This window comes from Anarrhichthys ocellatus, unplaced genomic scaffold (assembly GCF_004355925.1).
Source record: "Anarrhichthys ocellatus isolate YVR2014 unplaced genomic scaffold, GSC_Weel_1.0 scaffold78, whole genome shotgun sequence".
NCBI lineage: Eukaryota > Metazoa > Chordata > Actinopteri > Perciformes > Anarhichadidae > Anarrhichthys > Anarrhichthys ocellatus.
This window is the reverse complement of record NW_022280108.1, coordinates 517,418-541,458: the sequence shown is the minus strand read 5'-3', so window position 1 is coordinate 541,458 and position 24,041 is coordinate 517,418. Positions and strand designations below refer to the sequence as shown.

The window sequence follows — 24,041 nt, the reverse complement described above, 5'->3', positions numbered from 1 at the left end:
GAGAGAGAGAGAGAGAGAGAGAGAGAGAGAGAGAGAGAGAGAGAGAGCAATTAATAAAAACAAAGCCCCAATTCCCAGATGCCTATGAATGGGCCACTCTCCTGATATGTCCCTGCCTTGCTATGCTGTGCATGCTCTCCCCAGCTGCCATCGTGGCTATAAATATCACTTATCACACTAACTGACTTCTCTCTTGAGGGGGAGGGGAGGGGGGGAGATAGGGAGAATAAACGGGACCAAAAATACTGGTGCAGGTATGATTGCTTGCCAAGACAAATGGCATCCATCAACTTTAGCTGAGCTCCATATTCATCCGCGATTGGAATCCAGCCACGCATATAAAGGGAGGGGGGGAGGGAGGGAGGGAGATGGTGGCTGATCTGATTTGGTCGAGTGTGCTCTGAAAGCCTCCAACCGCCATCTCTGACTCTTCCACTATTTTTAAGTGTTGATTTTAGGGGTGCTGATTTTTCCAGACCCTCGTTAACCGATAACCGACGGTATTAGTGCCTTGCGTGCGGTTCGATCCCCAGTCCAGTGGAACATTGTCTTCCCCACTCATGGAGTTCAGGTGGCTCTTCTACTTTAAAACTTCAAAACATTTAAATAGCTCTGACAGATGTGGAATTACATAAACACTGGCAGCGTGTTGATTTTAACACACTCAAAAGTGAAATTAACATCGATTTCGCTGCGAAGCAGAGTGCTGATCAATGCGAGCGGTGAGAGAGACCAGAGGCACGTGTGTGTGTGAGTGTGTGTGCAAAGGCACATACTGTACGTGATAACGTGTGTGAGTGAAGCGTTGCCCTTCATCACACACACACACACACACACACACACACACACACACACACACACACACACATACACACAGGCAGCATGAGTGTGCTAGCGCAAACATTCAGCAAAGGTCGTGAATCTTTTTTTCTTTTTTTTTCTGTACTGGGTGTCACTCTCCATCAAGTGTAGCTACAGAGCAGAGCCTCATCTCCCAGTGTGAACAAAGTCTGTCTAGCAAAGACACCTACCCAGCATGCATCAGCGTGGCTCAGCTGCCGGGCCCTGAAGGTACGCGGCTGTAAATGTGGCTTCAGGTGGCTGTTGTAGCTGTCCATCTCACCTTCGTACCCCCCAAAAACATATCGAAGACTGCTTTCAGGTTCGCTCTGCAGCTTCACAGCAGTTTGTATGATTCCACATTCCTCAACCTACATTAATCCCTGCTCACATTATTTCACTTCCTGATATTAATTAGTCAGAAGCAAACAGAGCTCCCCGCTGTGTTGCCAACTAAATCTGTGCCTTATCCGAAAGAAAACCCGGAGAGGAAACGGGGACGATTACTGGCTTTGTTCAGTTCACAGCATCGGTCATAGAAGATGCTGCGACCAAACATCAAAAAAGGTCTGCAGTTGAAGATGAGCAGGGCCATGACATCATCTCACAATCTGATTGCAAATGGTGTATCGTAAGGGTGTGAAGAATAACCTGTCCGACACGAAATATCCTGACATGACACACTCTGAATCTGACAAACGTGTAAAACAAATTTTTTCCATTTGACCAATAAAACCATTCGAATATTATCAACGAATCTAAAGTAAAGTATAGATATATACAGTATATATAATAGAAACAACAGCTACATTGTTTATTGCACATGAGTGCTGTGTCTTTGTTAAGGCTTTTATGAATAATATAATTGTATATTAAGTGGAGAGTAATGTCAACGTGTGACTCACATCAGAATGAAGCAGACAATCTGCCAGAAAATCAATATTACATAGAATGCTTTGTTTTGATTGCTGCTGGTATTTTTATGGGTTTTATGGGTTTTGATACATCTAAATGTAATAAATAGAAGGAGAGTCAGTATAGAAAAACGTGAGCCAGTACTTAGGAAGTACACTGCGCTGTGATTTAGCCGGGCTGAAGTTACCTCTGGGCAATGAATGAGCCACACCTCATTCATTCTCTTCGCCTTGCAGAGTCACTATAAACTTCAGAGAGTCTTTAAGGTGCCTTTGGGGGTTAACCTGCAGTTAGGCGAGTATGTTGTGGACCAAATCCAATAGAGATCAATATAGCTTGGCAACAGAGCTGAGCAGTGAGCTGTTCTTTTCCCATATGCTGCCGACCCACCACAATCATCACTGAACTAAGGACGGCTTCTTTAAGTGCTAACACTTAAGCGATGGATAATAAAAAATATATATTCCCAGCTAGCTTTTTATAAGTCTCCAATGCTTGCCAGCTCTTCAATTGCTATTATTCTGCTCCTTGAAAGATTGTTACCAAAGACAACCCGTTTGTTTCTCCAGGGGAAACTTCAGTTTCTTGTGTTTCTTTGGTCCGTGGCCATGTGTTGCTTTTCACCATACATGGATATTTAACACAATAGATAGTGTGGATAGTGTTTTGCCCTAGAGGGAGATTTGCAGTGTGCTTCCACCTTCGTGGCAACGGTTTGGGGAAGGCCCGTCGTGTTAACGTGGACGTGCCTCCGTGCACAAAGCCAGTTCATTCTGGAAGAACTGGTCTGACAAAGAGCCGTGACCTCAACCTCACCCACCATGGTAGTGATTTGGAACACAGACTGTGAACCAGTTCTCATCTGCCAACATCAGCGCCCGGCTTTAATACACTCGTGTGGCTGTATTAAAGATAATTCCTGCATCCAGGATTCATAATTGTGTAGAAATCCTGCCCACCAGAGAGAAGAGCGTTATAACAGCATCCATGAAATGTGAGAGAGGGAATGTTCAGGTGTCTGCATATGTTTAGCCATGTTAAGCTCCTTGGTTAGTTAAAGTGGAGGTATTTATTAAAGTTTCTGATGTGCGTACAGTACAATAACAGAGGTGCACACAGCAGAAAACAAACACCATCGTCTCCGTAACAAAACATGCAGGTTTGCACTAAAGGTAAGCAACATATACCAGCTTCAGTGCTCTGCTGTTATTCATCCCCAGCCAGCGTTCAAAAAGCTTTTAAAACCTGTTTTAATTTTTGCAAGCAAGGAGTCTCAAATCATCAGTTTTTGTGTCTTCTGGGCCTTTCCCCCTCTACTCCCTGAAACATGTTGGCGTGCAAAGTTTGCACTTCACCAAATGAAACCGAGATTTTCCGACGAGTGCTGCTTTGTTGCATTAAGTTGATAGTGAGATTTCTGATTAATATTTCAACTTACATATACCTAAAGAAGGTCCCATCTTATTAATGTGTTTTTAGCACAAAGAGGAAGTGAAATGATTTTACAAATTGCTTGTTCGTTGGTATTCTATGGTTAAATACTGAAAAGAACAGAGACAGCAGACATGTTTTAGATTATATTCCATATAGTTTACATGGTTCTGCTTGCATAGTGATTTGTAAATTTACGTAAAACTAATACTGGCGAAAGGTCCTCTGACTATTAAGTATACGAGAGATACGAATGCAGACATGTCTTATAATCCTCGATAAGAATGGCTTTGCTTGAGTAAAACCAGGTTTTCCCTTTCTTAAATGCAAATAATGGAAGGTGACAAATGTTATTCCATTATATTCCACAGCTTAGTACATCGCCATCTTCCTCCTCTAGGCAAATATTTATAAGTATTTCTAACTTTATTGAAAAGATTATGTGTGTAAGTCATTTGCATATCGGTGAAACGTGCAGCGGGGCACCAGTCCGGAATTCTCTATCCCCCATCTGAATAACACGGAGACATGCTATTAATGATACATGAGTGTAATTACATCTCTCAGAGCATTTTGCCTAATATGCCAAATGAATGGGGAAGTAGAATGATGAGAACACAGCGGGCGTTAATTAGCCTCATCCCTGAGCAAAAAGAGCTTCTGTCGTGCGGAGAGGCAACGTTATTACTTCAAGATGATACAAGTTCGGAGTAGTGCAAATGAATTACTTCAAATGTATTTTGGCTCCCTGATTTAATAGAGGTCCGAATTTAATGTCTCTTCCCGTTGCAGGGAAAATTGGGGGGAATCCTGAAGTCATTCAATTCTCTGTCACACTGTTTGTGGAGAGAAGCCTGCAGAAACTCGTGCGTCTTTTGAACTGGGGGGTTTTTTATGAGTCTGCGGTGACATCACAGGAGGATCATCAAATGTTAATAAGCTGCGATGTACTCGGCTGTTAACATGTTGCAGTAGAGATAGCTGGTCAAACAGCTCAGTGGGCGGAGCAAGTCATCCTTTAACCACAGGGTTGGTGGTTGGATCCCTGTCTCCTACTGTCGAGGTGCATGTCGAAGTGTCCTTGACAGTGACACCAATCCTCATGTTGCCTGCGAGCAGTCCACCGTTTCGTTGTGCTTAGGATGGGTTGAATGCACAAGTCAAAGTTCATGTATGTGACAAGTTTTAAGATTCAAACAACAGATGGTGAAATGAATTTCAAGGTGCCACCTGCCCATCAGGGATATCTAACCATTCAGGAGCAATTTGCAGTTAAGAGTCTTGCCTGAGGACACATTGAGATGGACTAGCGGAGCCGGGGATCGAACCACCGATCCTCCGAAGGACAACCCGGGACTATAGAGTGGTGCGAGGATGATGTATTTTTGGAGGTCTTAGCATTTCACTGGTTCCTTTGACAAAAAGCCAATGGGATTGTTTTCATTGGCTTTAGGATTAGTGCACAACATAAACTCGGTGGCAAACAAACGTTTATGATTACTTGCACTTTTTGTTCAGCAAGATAATCTTCACAAACAAACACCACTTTTATGATTTTTGAAGCGTGAATGTAAAAGCTTCAAAATTCACGATAGTGGTATTTACTGAACAGAACAAAACATTAAAATCTCTTCAGCTTGTTTTAACCACGGACCTTATTTCAGGCATCCAACCAAAACCCATCCAACCAAAACCCATCCAACCGAAACCCATCCAACAGAAACCCGTCCAACAGAAACCCATCCAACCGAAACCCATCCAACCGAAACCCATCCAACAGAAACCCATCCAACAGAAACCCATCCAACAGAATCCCATCCAACAGAAACCCACTGACTTTGAGACGAGGTACAAACTCATTCAGGTTCTCGGACTCATTCCTGCAGCATTCAATCAAAAAGTCACTCTGCACTAAAAGTTTTTGCTCAACTGCTCTGATGAAATAAAGATCTAGAAAGGGCGACGGAAGGACAGTTAAACTTGAAATGGAAGTAATCGCTGCCTTTTCCTCTGTAATGAAGAATTCAATCACAATGACCAGTAAAGTGGAACCTCATTATCCAAATATCACATATCCTAATTGAATGGGCATAATGAATCAAACAGGCTTACATTATGTGATAACACCGAAGAACCATTGTATTAACTGGCTATAATATTAATGTCTAGAGTGGTCTTGTTCTTGCACCAGTCTCATCTAAAAATAATCTACTTTACGCACGCGAGTTCACAACAAGGGCATGGTGCAACACCGTCAAACACGTAGCGGACACATGTTTAAAATGTTCTTCCAGTAAATATTGGTGATGCCTGAAATACTATTAATAATCTCAGCACAGTTAATGCGGAGGAGTTTTTACATTAAACATTATGTCCCCAGCATTGGAGAATACCCTTACTGCTATAGAACTAGTGCCTAGGACACCCCTTGTTATCTATAATTCTGTGCAGCTGCATTGCCTTCTTCTAAGTTAATCAGGTACCATGGAAGTTATTTCCTCCGCCTGATGAAGTTTTGTGAAGTTATGCAGTGTGCGTTGGCTGCTCACTCATGTGCTAATGCTGTAGCTCGATGCCCTACTTCTCTAATGTATAGGTGATTTGCATGAGTCATAAATTAGTGGGGTCTACTAAACTGAGGCTCAAGGGACAAGAGGCAGTACACAAGAGTGAGGTCAACCCTAACTAGCTCAACATCTCGTTGCTACATTGCATCTTTTCAGTTACTAGCAACAGAAAAGTCACTGTGGATATGTGGGCGGTCCTTCCTTAGCTCTTTGTCTCTTTCACTTGGGTCTGCAAAAGTTTTATATCATTAAGTCACAAAGAAGATGGCAAACATTTCTGGCTCCAGAGATGCTCTGCCTCCAATTAGATGCAATAATGCAGCAATTAAAGATGGAATTATCTCTTGTTATATGCCAATTATGGAAGTAACATGGAAATCTTTTCTCTTCTGTAAAATGGTTGAAATCTTTGAAGACTCTTCCTGCACTCAAATGAGACTTTGGGCAATTAGCTAACCATACCAGTCATATAAAACTTGCTTGTGGGTTGTACTAGGTAACAGAGCAATATGGAAAGAGAAAGAAAGAGATGTGTGTTTGCATATCGGTTGGAAAAAACTTTGTCTTCTTTTCCAAAACTCTGTGCTACTGTGCCGTAAGGTTGGATGCAGATGAACGTCCATTGGATGATGTGAAACCACTGGTGGAGTTTTGCAGTATCCAGGTGGGAGATATGGAAGGTGAGGAGCCAAATGCCCTCTGCAGTTCTGTATTTCTCAGCTGTCCCATCAAATGCAAAAGGAGTTGATTTCAATCCCTCATGCAACTGTACGTCGGCCACATATTCTGTCTCACTGGGAAATACGTCAGAGTAGAGTAGGTAAGAGGCTCCAAATTCTGTTTCACTGGAGATAAAATGAAAAATGCATTTTAACCCTTTTAGATCACATCCCCGGTTACAATGTGCATCCTTTTAACACAAAGTAAATGTATTTTTACTTCTATATCGTGAAGTGTGCTTACGTGAGCTAGTTTTGAAAAATTTCAAATAAGATCAGGACATCCATCGATCAAAACGCAATTTTCTGACAGCAAAATTGGGCATCTCTAAATGTTACATTTGCTCCCTTTTTTCTTTGTGCTGATCCGATCTGTGAGTTCTATGACCCTTTGCACTCCTAGTCGACTATGCATGCCTTATGTCTTTGTCCACTTTGATTCTGTCAAAGACATCAGGGAACGGTAGTCTGTTTGCACAATTAAAGGCTGCAAGTCAATCAGCGTACTCCAGTCCCTTTTATACCTCAGAGGACATTACATCACTAGAACAGTGATGTGGATAAATGCTGAGTGCTCTGGGCATCGGCTAAACTCAGCACATGTAGGGCATTTATTGGCAGCCTCCACACACCCTTTTATCAGCATCTCTCTTAATGGTCCCTAAAAATTCTAATGACTTTTGTGAGATGCAACTCTAAATGTTTGAGAATGAGTAAAGAGCAATGAGGTGAAAGTGTAGGCAGCCTGTGTATATGATAAAATACAATCCAAATATTCCATATTCCCAATTTAGTGGACTGCGGTATTTATGATATTCATAGTAATATTGATGTATTATAGTATTATCATAGTATTTGTATATGATGTATCACAAGCTAGTATTAATTAACTGTTGTGCTACAGATTTTTCTGAATCAACAATTACTACCTGGATGAAATATCATATTTGTGTCAGGGCTGTTAGCATGAATTTGCATACTGTATTATAAAGGCAGACACTTCCTGATTACATTATTGTCTCAAGAATGTTTCATGCAGATGGGTATTCAGGTTTGAGGTGTTCAGTGTGAATCTGTGTCTCAGTGACGTTTGCATGCACCCTCTGGGTTAATGTAGCATGGCAACAACAAGAAAATGTGAGAGCGAGAAAGATGAGGACAGACAGACGGATCAAAAGAGAGTAGCAGAAAGCAAAAGAAAAGAGGCAACAATGGCAGACCGGGAGAGTGGGGGAGACTGAGATTGCGAGCTGCAGAAAACAAAGCAAAAGGTTGATTGTGTTCAGTTGCTGGTGTTCTATGAATGCATATGCTATCATCAAAGCCATCTGAAAATGATGATAAACTGTGATTAAGGTCAGCACTCTGGAACACCCACTCTGAATAATAAAGACGTGTGTACTAGGGTTTTTTGTTTTTCCTGTACTGTGACATGGGTTGTCCTGTGTGGGTGCAAACCTTTAGTAGATGACTTTTATTCCTACAGCTGGTCATTACGCTATCCGTTTAAAATAGATGCAAATTAGACCACCTGGCTGTGCCAAAGTACTGCTTTTCAACAAATGATCGTGGTAACTTACAGGAGATGAATTGCACAATGACCAGGCGGCAACCTCCAGTTCTGAAACATGAAGTCAAAGCTTCATGTCTTAAACCTGCATTCTCTCTAATGTCCACCAGGGGGCGACTCCTCTGGTTGTATAGAAGTCTATGAGAAAATGACTCTACTTCTCTCTTGATTTATTACCTCAGTAAACATTGTAAACATGAGTTTATGGTCTCAATCTCTAGTTTCAAGTCTTCTTCAATACAGCATGATGTTCATTTAGTACATTATGGTCCATTTAGAGTCAAATAGACCATAAAGCAGGGGATGCTTTAGGGCGGGGCTACTGTGATTGATTTAACTATCCTCCAAGGAGGAGCAGGCGGATTGGGTTTGCCACAGTCAATTCAAATCAACCAAACACTTTCCAATTCGAAAAACATAAATTTGGGATATTACTGAGACATTATGTGAATATAAAATGATGATTTGACCTAGAAAAATTCCAGATGAATAAATAATCAACAAAAAAGCCACAGCGAGACCTTCCAGAGCTTGACGAATAAATTCTTAGGCAGATGAATCAGATTCTAAGCTACGCTGAGCTTCAGTTATTCAGCTTTAAAAAAACCTGAACAACTTACAACTTACAATTTGCTCATGAAGACTTGAGATTTGACTTGACCTGCCCCAACATCTGGGAAAAAAGGTTCTGGCTAGATTCAGGAAGGATGTTGAGAACTCTGCTGTACAATACAGAGTTTACAGAGCAAAAACTACATTTAAATGTGATTCTTCTCCAAACACACGTAACAAAATTCATGCGATACTTTCAGGAACAACGAAACATGCAAAGAGCGGGCCTGCAGGTGCCAGTCCGGCATTATCTATTTATTTAATTAGTGTTATCAGAGAGCAAGGTTTGTTTGATTACGCTGATCCCTGCTCTATTTTAACCACCCTAGCTATTTCTCGCCTCCCACTGTGAGTGACAGCTGAATTATCACTTAGCTCACTGAGAGAGAGAGCTCATTCCGACACGTCAGAATAGCCGCGCTAGCCGCAGCCGGCTCTATCTGATTTCACGCTGCTGCTGCTGCTGCTTAGCATGGCAAGTAGCAATTTCATTACGGGTCTCTCTTTCCTCTCAGTGATGTCCTTAACCAATGACACCCTAATACATCCACTGCTCCATTTCCACGGGCCTGGAGTTTCGTTGCCGACGCATTTAGGGTGAAGAGCCTCTCCTCCAGGGCCCCGGCCGGCGCTCACACACCTGGGAGTCTGCCCCACTATTACGCATGCTATTTGCACAAATTGCTCCATTTGTGTTCGAATATGAAATGCATTTCCCTGAATATGACCGGAGACCGAGTCTATCCCCTAAGAGAGCAGTTGAGATGTGTGAGATATTTTATTCTTCAGTGTGATTGCCTCGTCATCTCCTCCTTGCCATTAGCTGTAAGGGAAGTTTGAGGACTTTAACGTGTGACATTGTACGAATGCCGGATTGTTATTGTTCAATGGAACTCAATTGGTTCTGAGTGAGAGATAGGAAAAGAAGCTATCCCTAAATACCATGAAAGAGCACACAGCACTCAATTTAATGACATGACTGGAACACTACAGCTGCTGCATTTCTTTTCTTAAATCAATACTGGTAAATCAGTGGCCTTTAAAGTTTCTTGTCTTTTACCTTTTTCGTCATCGCGTTGCAAAAATGGGCAAATGAGCTGTGTAATTGCAGCATATCTTGATGTAATGAGGTCAGATGATGATAAATATGCATGGTACTGCATCTATTTGTATCATCTTTTATGCTCTAGAATAGATATTGCAGACGTCTTAATCTTCCAAAAAGCCAGAATCACAGAGGTTGCTGAATCCTGTGACTGGGTGATGATAGTTTAACAGTTTGTTATTGATTTGGCAAATAAGAAGTAAGAAGTTATTGAAGTCCCTGATGTAATACATAATGGTGGAACAATAGTCAGAATATAAGAAGTGGGCATAGTCACCATGACGTCACCCATTGGTTTGTGGGCTACAGTTTTAAAACCTCAAGTTCGGCATTTTGGCCGTCGCCATCTTGGCTTTTTGCAACCGGAAGTGACACGAGAGGCTCGAGCGAAGTACAACCCAATGCTGACATTTTTAGGTGACCAGATCGGTTTCAATTAACATTTACTGACAACACACTGTGAACGTGTTGAAGTTCACCCAGACCAGACAATGTCATGCGAACTAAAAGCATCCCCTGCTTTATGGTCTGTTTGACTCTAAATGGACCATAATGTACTAAATGAACATCATGCTGTATTGAAGAAGACTAGAAACTAGAGATTGAGACCATAAACTCATGTTTACAATGTTTACTGAGGTAATACATCAAGAGAGAAGTAGAGTCATTTTCTCATAGACTTCTATACAACCAGAGGAGTCGCCCCCTGATGGTCACTAGAGAGAATGCAGGTTCAGCTCATTAGGTCCAAGTCCATCAAGTCCAACTGTGAATACAAGACAGTCCACTAACTGTAGATTCATTTTAAATTTGGGGATTAAAATGAGTGCCCAGTCTGACCTGAAGCCCCAAGAGCTTTCAAACTAACTTCAAGCGTGGCTTCATCAGGGCCGAGAACGTGAGCTAGTAGACGGTTAATCATCTGCTTAATAATGCTGCTCTTATCAGCAAGACAGGAGAACTGGAGCCAGAACTTTTGGAAGAAATTTGACCTCTCCGGCCCAGAGGGGGCTTTAATTATGAGGGAAAATCTGATAATATGAGAGGATATCACAATCTGACACCGTAATTAATCTTGTGATGCTGAGAATATACCAAAAATGACCCACTACCTTTGACCCGTCTTCCATTCCATCAGAGGCCGTGACCTTATCACATTACGTATGCATGATTCTGGTCACCTTTCTGGACACCTGCGCGATCTTCAGCTTCACTATGAAAAAAAAATAGAGCTGCAAAAAAAAAACCCTGCTTGATATATTTGCTGTTATTGCAGCTGTTGTACTGCTCTCTCCCCCGGTAGCTGGCTGCCCGAACCATTTTACATTTAAATTTGTTGAATAATAAATTATTCAGTGATTTAATTCCGAATAAAGTGGCAAATATTTCTGGGAACAAGCAAACCACCTGCGTAGCCACGGGTGCCATTTCCTCACTGTCTCGTTTAAATCACACCCACAACAGTATTTTCATTAATCTTCGTGCATTTCAAAAGGCTCTAATTTTTAAAAATAGATTCCTGTGTATATGCCATGACAACGATCAAACAATCCTGGGAGTCTATGAGTGCATTTCTGCGGACTCTTCTCTGTGGGATGTGTGGGTATACAGTAGTTTGTTGAGATCACAATGTCTGTCGCAGCAGCAGCAGCGACGGAGCTTTTATGTGCCGTCGCCGTCGTGTCGCTGACAAAAAAAAAAGAAAAAAGAAGTGGATGTCGGCAAAGAGCTTCAGAGAAATCTCAAATTGCATATTGAATTCTAAAAGCACAGCCTCAAAGGCAGAATCCTGGCAGAGCTCGCTCGCTCACGCTGCCAAAACCCGGACAACTGTAATTGCTTGTCATATTTAGGGAAATTATGTAGTTAACACAAATGCCATATTAAAATCTTTTTTTGTTGTCTTAAATTTAAAGCCCATTTGATTCATTTTCATCTCAGTCCGTCCTGGCAGGGAGCACTGGTGTCATCGCCGTCTCCATTCCTCACTGAGTCACTGCTTTTAATGTTGTCTCATTTAGTTCATCTTAGCCCCAAGCTTTATGCTCTATACGCCCAAGTATCTCAAAGGTCTTCCTTCCAAACTGACAAATCATCCATTTCAAAACAGAGACAGTTTAAGCTGCTGAAAAGCACAATATGAAAATGCAACTCACTGATGGGACTGACCAATGGGGCGTAAAGGGCACTACGATACACCGATAAGTTACGTTTCCAAATCAACAGGAATTAGATCCACCACACAGCACAAAGAGAAAATATGTCACTTTAAAAGTTAGTTCTCCTTTCACTCCGGTTATTTCCTTCTTCCAAAACTGTGGTGAAGAACACCAGGAGCAGATGCCAGGACTAAATTATAACTGGTGTGCCAAATGAATCGGATCACGCAAGGCCAAACTGCCTCCCAAGTCATCATCTGACCGGTTGCTGACAAGCAATATAGCATTTAAAAAACTAATAATGGTGCAGTGCTCACTCCGCATAAAACGCACCGGGGCTCGTCACTTCCAGCAGAACAAAGAGGGCAAACGGCATCACCGATCTGTGTCAACCGAATGTTCTCAGGTCCAGCTCAGCTAACAACACGGCACTCCATATTGCCGCCAATATGGAGTGCCGATTGCCAATGAGCCAAATCTGCTAATAGAGATCGTTATAGAAGCTGGTCTACAAGGCTTGAGGCAATTTTTTACACCAACATCCCAAAAATCATTTCAACTGCTCTGAAGTCAGTGTTGACCATCAAAAGTCAGCTAGAGTGGTTACTTGCATAAAAACACACAATTCATATATTAGGAAATAAAATATTGTCTGGGCATTCGTAGTTTCAATGATGTATTATAAACTGCTTACGTCAAGTGTTAAAAAGCTAAACAGGTCCTGATTCCCTCTCTAACATCTATTTTAAATTGCTGTGAAAACATCTCCTTTCTCGGCAAAACTAAACTTTACAAGATTACATTTGAACACATCATGATAACGTTATAATTTACCGTCACCCACACTCAGTAAAACACAAGAGCAGAAGATATTAATGAGGGTATTCCATTTGAGCAGCGTAGCTCATAACTCTGCAGTGGTGGCGAATGAATCTAGGGGCAGAATTAATATAGTAAAAACACGGTCTGAGGTATATGGACGTATTTAAGAGTGAATGTGTTTACTCAGTCATAGAAATGTGACCTGACAGTGGCTTATTCATATTTCCACTTCCCTGGGGGTATGCAAACACACCTTGTCCTCTGCAAAGTGCTACTGAAGACCTGGCTGGTTGAGATCCAAATCACGATAAGTTATCCTCAAACTCACGCAGGCATGTACTGTATATAGATGTGCATGTGTGTGTGTGTGTGTGTGTTGGAGATGGAGATGGGGAAGACGGCAGGCGTGCAAGAAGAGAGACAGAGCGTCGGGGAAAGAAAGAGCTGAGCGCAGAGGCATATAATCTGAATTCAAAAGCAATCATTTTTGTTCTCAGCTCATAAAGCCGTCTTCTGTTGATGGGTACGGCAGTAAAAATCACCAGGATGAAGGTAAAGAATGGATCTGAGAGGGTTGCGCAGCGATGCTCGCACTCACGCAGCGGCAGCTGGTCCCATCCAGGAGTTGACCTCCAGTCATTTATATGTAAAGCATAAACTGAGTTACAGATAATTACAGTAATTAGACGAGACAAAAAGCCCCAAATGGCATTTCAAAAGAAAAACCCTTTAATAAATTAATAAATAAATCAGGCGACAAATAAATAATACATTTGAGATTTTGGAGTGTAATTTGGAGTACACAGATTAGCCAATTAATTCATACACAGAAAATGAATCAGTTGGACAAAACAAGCCACTGAGGACGACACCTAGGGCTGTAAGAAGCAGGGAAGCAGTCTGTGTGACATTTTAGAGACTTAAGGATTCATCAGTGAATCAAAAACAAAATTTTTTAATGAGAAGTAGTTGCAGCCCTGTCAACATGAGATTAAGAATTTGGCAATATAGGCACAATGTCAGCAGCTCCAGGGTATTGTAGGGACAAACAACAGAGAGCAGAAAAACAACACTATTCTTTATCAGGACACCACAACTCAACTAGTAATTGATTTTGGATGAAAAATATACCTGTTTTAGATAAAAAGAACATAAGGAAAAATAAAGTGGGTCAGAATTTTTGTTGAAAAATCAACTCGTGCATCCATGTGCCATATTTATTAGAGATAAATAGCTGTCACTAGCAATCAGCCTTGTTTTGCTTGCCAAACAAGGAAAGCATCATAATGCGGTGTTGCATCGCAACCTTATTAAAGATCACAGGAAGCTCTTATTCCTCTCAAGAAATGTCGATACCTTCGCCTGTTCACTCTTCCCGCATGTCTTTCTTCTTCACATAACCTCTGTTTTCACTCTCTGCATCTGCACTCCAGCGTGTGTGTGTGTGTGTGTGTGTGTGTGTGTGTGTGCATCAGAGTGGGCCCACTGGTGCAGCTTGCCCCAGTCACAGTAAAGTGTTACACAGAGTGCGACTGTCGGTCCCTCTTAGTCCCTGGAGAGGCCGTGTGCCCTCCTTAAGCCCTTCGGCTGGATCTGCAGGCACGCTCAACACGGAGCTTACACTGCCGCTACGATCCCCTGCTGTCTTTGACTTTCAGACTTTACGGCAAAAGAAATGATCACGGTGCAAAACTTTGACTGCCTGCGAATTAGATTCAGAAAACGAAATGAACCGTCATCTCTGTGCCCGATCAAATTCGGGCTCGTGACGGTGTGATTTATGGTGCAAATCATAACTTAACTCGTAGGTGTTCTAATTTTGTAACCACCTCTATAAAAAGGTGGGTTGATTTTGAGCAGAGCCCGTTTCATTTTTTTTACTATTTTGATTAAGTCCTCAATGAACTTTTCGCTTTGCAACCTTTATTGCTCTGCGGCTTAATGAAATCACATTTCACAGAGATTTACGACGTGACTGAGATAGTGACTGAAAATGTATTCTTTTTTTGCACATTCTAATTCTGCAGGGTGTCCAGGTGAGTCATCTACGAGACAAGAGCTCCCTAAACTGGCTGTGATTCGAGACCTTGTGTGTGTGAAGTGTGAAAGTTAACATTTAGACCTACAGCAGAGTATTATAATGTTTCACATTCAGGCCTTTTTCTCTTCATTTACGTTGCTTCTTTACGTGAGAAATCCATGACTGAAGAAAGGTAAATGTGGGTGTTTTCTTTGTTTCTCACCTATAGTGATTTAATGATTCCCTTCTCAAGCTTGAATACAGGTAGAGGTGATAGCTATCCATCTCCCCGATGCATTATACAGCATCAGCCCTCAAAGTCTATCACCTCTAGAACTATACATCCGCTCTGTAAGCGTGTTTGCTCATCACCTCTCCCCTTACTCCGTCTAAAAACCTGCAAACCTAGTAAAAATGATCCAGTACCACCTTGGGAGTGCGCATGGTAGACATCACATTTGTTCAGCTTGTGTAAGCAGCCTGGGCTGCAGAAAGAAAAACCTTTGGTATACATCGCATTTTGGATCAGTAATATATTCAATTACCAATGATGCTAAGTGTTAACACCTAATGCTGCGTTCAAATAAGGGTTGTGTGGACCATGTTCACAGAAAGAATCCATATGAATGCCCTCCTCTTGTGGTAGTCGCCACCTCGCAAGTGAAGCTCCAAGTTCACGAGTTGTGACACGCCATGGAAGTTCCTCTTTTGGTGGATGGGGAAAAGTCGGGTGGAGTTTTTGTGTTTGTGATTTAATATGTCTGAGGAAAATATGCCTCATCTTTTCCTCTGTCATTATGCTTCAGCATTTCCTGCATTACGCTGTACCTGCTCGCGTCCATGTTGCCGTTGCCTATCAGCGGTCTTCTGATAACTCAACCACTTAAACAGCAAGCATGTCATGCACATGACTCCCCATGTCGTAACCAATTGCTCACGAGTTCCATTTGAAGGCAGCAAAGAACTACAGTGAAGCTTTGAATATGTTCCTAAATGTAAAGAGGCAGACCAGCAGTCATGAAGTAAAGTAAATAGACTTTCTAGAGTTTGAACAACTTATTATACCACTGTGTGAGATCATAATTGCAGACTTGGCAAAAGAAATCATTAGCTTTTCTCAAAAGAAACTACAGAAACATTGATCGCCTAATTTAGTCCCAAAATGAACAATATCAATGTGTTTCTTTTCAGTATTTGGCATTAAATCAGTACAACTGCTGCTGAAGCATTAGTGGTACTTCTTTGCACAACCCGAAGGTCTCCGATGATCTCCCTGCTTCACATTAGAGGGCTGCTTTACGTCTTCAGTCTTCAGGTCCGAATGTGTTTGACATATATGGATATTTATCGTTTTGTGGAGTTTTCTGTCAAGCAGTCCAGTTACAATTGTTGGCATGAATTTGAATTGGACTGCACCCCAATGAACTGGTATTTGTATCAATAGGACTTCATTGTAAATTTGACCACAACAAAACATAAATAATGATTACAGTGGTGTCAACAGAAGACAGGAGTAAAATATCATGGACATAATCTCTGCATCGATTCTTTGTGTTGTCGCTGGATGTTCCAAATAACGCAAGTGTGATTTCTCTCCCTCTTTTTTAATCCCGTCTTCTATAAAGCTACCATTGTTTGCAATGCACTTTCACCCTGTTCCCCCCTCAGTCCAATTCTCTCTTATCATGCACCAGGTTAGCTATCAGGAAGCAGTTTGACTGTGGAGGCATCAGCAATTTCTAGGCGGGATGTTATACTATTTGGAAAGTCTCTCTACCTTCTACTTCCCCGTCTCCATATCTCTTCAAATCCATTTCTTAATCTTTATCTCATGTTCACCCTCTGACACAAAGCAGGCTGGTCTCAATCGTAGCCATACCTGCGAAACGTAATGCGCCGTTATTTGTAGAAATCCCACCAAAGTAATTTCGTATGCGATCTTTCAGCCAGGCGGCCGCCTCTGAAGATGGAAGTTTATTTTGAAAAAACTGCATGCATGTAACTAGCGGAAATTGACACGTGTTGCTGGCTTTCGTTGTAAAAAGCGGTAACTTTTTGTAAGATATCATATGAACCGTTGTATGCGGATACGTTGCACAAACACACTGGCTTTTAGGACACAACAAAGTAGAGATGCCGCATCAATCCATTGATTTCAGTTAGCATTATAAAACTATAAATATTATCTTATTGTTTTGTATTAACGGTTAAGCAGACAGGTAAAAGTCAATAGGCCACCACATGCTAAACAAAAGGTAATTGAAACATCTGATTTGAGTTGTTAAGCCAGACTGCCCCGTCCCTCATTCCTGCTTCCCTGAGCTTCCTCCACTCTCCTGTCTCCTCGCATTTTCTTCCTACTAGCTCCTCAGTCATTTGAGCTTATTAGAGTCTCTCTCTGTCAACCTTGTCCCATCTAATTCTCACCCAATTACAATCTAAATGAACCACAGGACTGCTTAACTTGCTTTGCCTCTTCCCATTGTTTAATTTGTGACGGTAACAAACCCTGATTAGGCTTCCGCGAAGGTTCGTAAATTAGGCGCTCAATGCTGAATTAATCACCATTCCATGGGAAGATAGATGGGTAATATTCAATGTTTCCATATGGATCCCAGCGACAATAATAACACCACTGTGAAAAGAAGAACACTCTGACAATGGCAATTACTGCGGATTTACCAGATTGTGGCATTTGGACCAGGGATGGCTGTGCATCACCAGCCGGTAAAATGTCACTTACAGAGAATTTCTGTCGGAGCTAGCTTAAAAACCTTCAGATGCAATGTTTGCAGTAAGGCGAATTTCACTAGCAGCATCTGCGTTCCCGAGGTAAAACTGGGTCAATTTGATTAATGTCATTGTCTCAACCTGAGGAGCATAGACACCACAATAAAAGGTTTGCCAAAGTGGGAGAGGATGAAGATATGGAAGATGAGATGGAGCAAAAGAAAGAAAAGGAGAGGAGGAAACTAAAATTAAATGTGAAAGACGCAACCAGCCAATGGCAGTGGACACAGACACTCCCAAAGAGTGAAAATGAAATGCAATTGCCCGATTTTGACAGTGGATCTAGTTTAGCATACAAACAGGCAACGGATAATTAGTCTCAAGAGGGAAATCAGCCTTCACAAAGTGGTAAAAAAAAAAGCTCAGTGTTAAAGCGGCTGTCCTGAAATGATGCAGGGCGGACACATCACAGGCTTAACTGCCGGCTGGTGGAGATTTTCACACTTCTCTCATTTTACTACTACTGCATCACTTTATATTTGGTATAGATGGCATGATGTGTATTTTAAAAAGCATCAATAAATACTAAAACACATACACACACACACACACACACACACATACACATACATTGGGAGGATCCCAGCTCCAAAGAAATATTAAAGCTTGATAACTACGTGCTATCAAAAGGGCATCAGTTCAAGCAGACGCCGTTTTAAACTACCAAACAAAAGGCTGCCCAACTCGCAATGAGAAGATTCCGAAAGCAGTAAAAACTTACTCTGAAGCAACAACCATAGAAATAGAATATGAGTAAAACAGACAAGAAATGGCGATTGTCGGCATTTGTTATGGTGACAACACACATCAGTGGGGCTCTGGAGACGGATGGTTTTGTTAGTTAGCTAGGTAACTTGTCCTTCTACGAAGTGGCAGGGAGTGAGACAGAGGGACCGTTAGACCCAGTGCTGACGCTGGCCACCAACCAGCTGCTCGGCCCATTTCCTTCGCTGTGACAAGTGTGTGTGGCTGAAGAATTAAGTTGTTAAATTTAAATCATTTACTCTGGATCTGCTTCATAAGGTTTCTACTCCGGCTTGCTTTAGTCGTTACTGCAAAACAAAACTAGTCATAAGTCTCTTTAGTTTATACGTATGTCAGCCTACAATGGTAACAATACGCATCCAAATGGCCGCCACTCTGACCAACCTGCTACATTGATTTGAATGGGAATGTCCATTTTACTCTTATTCTATTTCTACGGGAACAACCCCGTCTACCACAGTTCAAAGATCATCATGATATGTTGGTTGGTAAAACCAGCTCAGGTTATGTCGCAAGGGGGAGCTCAGACTGAAGCTATCAAATGCCAGGCATTACTGAGACACAGCGCTGCATTTTGCCGATTCCCCAGTTGTGAATAACAGTATGTTCTGTCAGCAGAGCTGCAGAGACTTTCACTAAGCAATACACCTTATCTTGGTATGCTGACGCTGTCATCCAGATGTACAAAAAAATCAGGAACACACAAATATGTTTACACACGACATGCAGAGAATAAATGATAGTACAGACAGGCACTGCTTGAGTTTTCTCCTCCTCTTGCAGGCTGGCAGTGCAGGTCATTAGCGAGCCGGCTCACCTGAGCTGATGAGCTCGCAAGCCGACAAAACTGGCCAGTTCAGTTCAGTATGCTGTGCTGTCTCGCATCTCTCTCAGCTCCCACACAGTCTCCTGGTTTTGTTGCTTTGTGTCTGTGTGTTTACACTAATGATTTCATTTGACACTTCGGCATCGTACCTGATCTCAAAGACACAACACGGTCAAAAAGGTGATGCCTCTAACCCATTTACCACACGCGTCACATCAACACAGTTGAACACACTGCTGATGTAAAGAAGTGACTGTCAGCCAGAATCATGTCCCATTATCATCTTGTCCACTGCAATGGCTCACTCTGAGACCTAACTCCCATCAGAGAGCAGGAAGTGAAGTGTCCTAACGGAGAACAATAAAAAGGCCTGGGAGATTGCTTGTTTGAAAACCTTCAAAGATAGTGATAGAAAATGAGTCTCTCCTCCCTTGACAGCAAACGAGGGGCTCTAGATAGAGGCACCTAATTATTGCTGTGCAATGGTTATCAGCAGATGAACGGTTGTACAAGAGCAGTTTCCACTTACTGTATATAGACAAACATTCACAGCAAAATACAAAGCCCACACAGACACAGGGAGAACCTAAATATTAAGCACAGAAAAGCCCCATTTCACCGCAGGGCATTACAACTGGGCACAAAGCCAGAACAAAATGACTGTCACTTTTGCTTTCAGCTCTGGAGACAAATATTAAAGTAACATACGTCCCATAGGCCCAGTGTATGTAAATCTAAAGCCATGCCCTTTAACCCACGTTGTTCCCATAAACCTGAATATGTTTTCTGCCAACACGCTACTACCATACAGAAGCTAAAACGTTTGTAGCTTTACATTCTGCGCCTATAGTGCAGAGCTACCTTTGCTTTTGTTTGTTTTTTATCAGCACCATCCCCATCAATGCGGGTGTCCATTTATTTCATACATGCACATGTGTCGGCATCAACATCTGTGCGGCAGAGTGTAATGAAAACGCCTGTCAGAAAAACACCTCACATTGCATTTCCCATCAGGAGGCGTGTTACTGCAGCTGAATTACAAGAGGCAGGTGAGGAAAGCACGTATAGCTCGAAAAGCAATTATCACTTAGAAAGCTACATTTCTGCACATAATATGGAACTCAACTAACAGACATCCAGACGTAAAAGTAAATAAATAAAAAATACACATACTGCACTAGATGCTGAATACTAAACAGGAAGAAATGAACTTGTCAGGGGTCATGTTGAGGTCGAAAACAAACATACGCAGAGAACTCTGCACTGCAAGCAGAGAAACGTTACTGTGGAGATGAAGACAACACATCATAATGGGCCCAATGCTTACAGAGGAAGTCGCTTGTCAAATAGGAAGCACTCAGCCCTGGAAATATCGCTGTTACAGTAACTCGCACACGAGCCGCTCAATCTCGCTGTCGTGCACAACAATACGGAGAAATACACAAAACAGCAGGCGAAGACAAAACGTATGTGAATGGTAAGAACATGCACAACACGGAGAGAGAGAGAAAAGACTTTATCTTCATGAGTGGTGACAGTGTAGCTCCATGACAACACCTTTCACGACGACTAAAAAGGATTTCGCGAGATGGAAAACCGGAGGCAAATCTCTAGTGCACAAAAAAACATTCCATGCATTACTCTGGTGATGGTGTTAGAAAATGTGGGCTAAAACTTTGCAGCCCGGGGAAACAGCTGATTTTACAGCAAGCTGACAAGTGGTAGTCATGTCATCTCTGACCCGTTTTCACTTTATTTCTGCCCACAAAAGTTATCTCTCAAATATGTAACGCTACACTATCAGCTCTTTATCCACGATACAAGACAGGAAGAGAGGGAAAAAAAGACAATTATAGTTTATTTCACTAACCAATTTGACGTTTTTTCTACCAAATAATCCAGCCGCAGAACTATCGGGTCATGAAATTGCACACTTTAGAACCCTCCTTACCTAGGTAATATATTTGCATGAATGGTTTGTTAGAGTGGTATTTAATAATTTAATGGGACGCGCTACAGAAGTAAACCCGGTGGCCAGTCATGAGCCAGAAACATGGCATTGCCCATTGTAAATAAATAAAACATATTCCGATGATGTAATTCATTAAATCACACTTCAGGATATTGTCATACTAATAATTATATTCAGTTTTAAGTGATAAAAAACAAGTTTATTAAAAACTGCGTTTGCAAAAGTGGCCAACAGAAGTGAAGCTCGTCATGAAGTCAGAATAGGTGGTCTTTCGGGGGTCTTTCCAAAAATAAGTCACTCCCACCTAGATTTTTTATGGCTAGTTTGATGTTCAGTTCCAGATTTATCACTTTAACACTTTTTCCTGCTGCAAACTATCATTATATCAGCCTCAAAAATATACAATCACTCAACCTCCAGCCTGTACCAACCATGCAAGGACCTCTGACAACCATAGTCCAAGAGTTTCAGGACTGCTGTCACAGACTGCATACAATACTGAACTGATCTCAAGCTTCATCACCACTTGTAGTGGGCGTTTACGTCGTAAACCCGGCATTTGACTAAAAGTAGAAGACACAGCTCTTGCTCAGCTCTAGCAGCAGAGCTAGCTAGCATTTATATGGCCTAAAATCAATAGAGACATAGGAAAACCAAACACACAACAAGAGGGGCACAAATTCAAACACAAGTCTTCACCACTTCTGCAAGGTACTAAACACAGAAAGTTGCTCACAGAACACAAACATCCCTGAGCACAAGTCACTGCAAAAATGCCAAGCGCAAACATACTACTACTTGGCACGAATACATTCTAGACTAAGTGTTGGTACTGGAATCCTAATACTCGTCCTGGCAGCAGTGACTCACACGGTGGAGCAGATTAGCCACCACTCCTCGAGTGAGGGATGTGACGCCCTGCTACCTCCCTCCACTGAAGGATCAACATCCAGACTGTGTGTGTGTGTGTGTGTTTGTGTGTGTGTGCGGGGGGTTGAGAATCAAGAACGTGACTGATCTTCTTCACAGGGCACGAACTGTCTGAGCATTCACTGCACTGTTAAACAGCCTGAGGCCCAAAGCAAAACAAACATTACTTAATCATTTCTGACAAGGGCCTGAAGATGGTTGACGGCTGAATAATTATTAACCTGACAAATACATTTTGTCAACTTAAAGAAGGGTTGTCACGTGGAATGAGTGATTTCATTTGCTTTATATTTATGGACATACATACTATACAATACTTCTATTTCCTCTCAGATGGTGTTCAATGCAACTGAGCAGACAAAATAACAGGTTCACAACTGATTTGTAGATTATCTCCTGGCATCCACCGACAACTGAAATGCTTCCAATTTTTCTATCTGACATTCTTTCAAACACTTCCCCTGAGGAGAATAGTGATGCAGTAACAAGTAAACTGTCACAGTTATATCACCATCAGAGGTCTTCTCCAGAACAGGCTGCGTGATCCGCTTTATGAGAGTTGAATTACTTCCCAGCAGCATTTCCCAGCAATCAGAAAACCAAAGTGTATGCCAGAATAACAGAATAACAGAAAAACGGAGAACAACTTGCTGTTAAAAAAAAAAACGCTGTTTGGTTTGAACACAGTAAGTGTACTCACATTGATCGATGTTCCCGTCCACTTTCCCCTTCTCCTGCAAACAGAGAGCACACACAAAAGTGGTTATTACAGGCTTGGAGGAGTGAGACAAAAACAGCCCTTTCTGCAGCTTTTTCGCGCACCATTTGTTACCGTGCCTTTTCCCTTTTTCTGGGTTCAGAGAAAGACATCGGAAAACAAAAGGTGAACACTCGGGAAGAGAATGGAAAAAGAAAAGAACAGGAGAGACAGAGAAGAAGCGCGAGAGAGAATGTGTGGCGGATGACAGGAGAGAAATGAGGGGACCTTTACAAAGGCGGATCCCAGAGTCAATTCAATCAACCTAATTGGAAATACACTTCCCAGCAGGCTGCAAGATGGCAGTTGTCACTATGTTGTGCTGGGATGTTTATCAGGATGTCAAACAATTGATACGGCAAGGAGAAAGGATTTATTGTGTCAGCTGTAACTGTGAGTGTGATATTGATGTGCAGCTTCAAATTTCAATAAATGTCACTTTCATTCATGGCTTTCCAAAGACTGTGTGTGTGTGTGTGTGTGTGTGTGTGTGTGTGTGTGTGTGTGTGTGTGTGTGCCTGTGTGTGTGTGTGCATGTGCATGTGATTGGCTGACGAAATGGAGGACAATCATGTCTGGCATTCAAAGCTGACAAGATCAAATTTTCTCTAACAAAATGCACCGTTGAACTTTTATGCACCCACTAAAAATAACAAAAGGGATTGACAATAGATTTATTATCATTGATGATTTCAGCCGATGTGGACTAGACACACCACTTAAAAACCCTCTGAACCCCAAAAAAAGCGCCAGCGGGATATAAAAGCATGATTTCTTCAAACAATCGCCAAAACGACACCGTTTATCACAGCCAGAAGCTGTAAAAACGTCAATATCCTCAGATTTTTATCTTTCTGACGGTCCTTGAACATATCATGTGTGACAAACGCTTCCATCAGAAAACGCAGCTTGTGATGCTGATGCAGAATTGTTATGAACACCCTACAAACAAACGCTAATCAGCTATGCACCGACAAATTAGCTCTTTAGTTCTTTAGCTGACCAACCGACCCCTCACCTCTTCACCCGGAAGCCGTTTTAACATTGATTGTTACACTGGATATTCATTCCTGAAAGCTCTAATTCAAGCTATCTGTATATCATATATTTTGACTTTTAAGATTCAAGCTAATAAATAAGATTACAGATATATCCAATTCAGTTCCAGATATCTGCAATGTAAATTTGGGATATCTGCAACTGACTAGTTGCAATTACCGTTTCAGATAGCTACAATTGAA

At 41.8% G+C, this 24,041-nt stretch overlaps 1 protein-coding gene across 2 annotated transcripts in view; it reads right to left on the bottom strand.

Annotated features, from left to right (window-relative positions):
• The window catches only part of fstl4 (follistatin-like 4), a 186,512-nt gene that overhangs the window by 140,188 nt on the left and 22,283 nt on the right, over positions 1-24,041 (bottom strand). For both annotated transcript variants that reach the window (XM_031874110.1, XM_031874111.1), the window contains exon 3: positions 22,744-22,777. In XM_031874110.1, the coding sequence (XP_031729970.1) occupies positions 22,744-22,777 (34 nt within the window). The remainder of the gene's footprint in view (positions 1-22,743; positions 22,778-24,041) is intronic.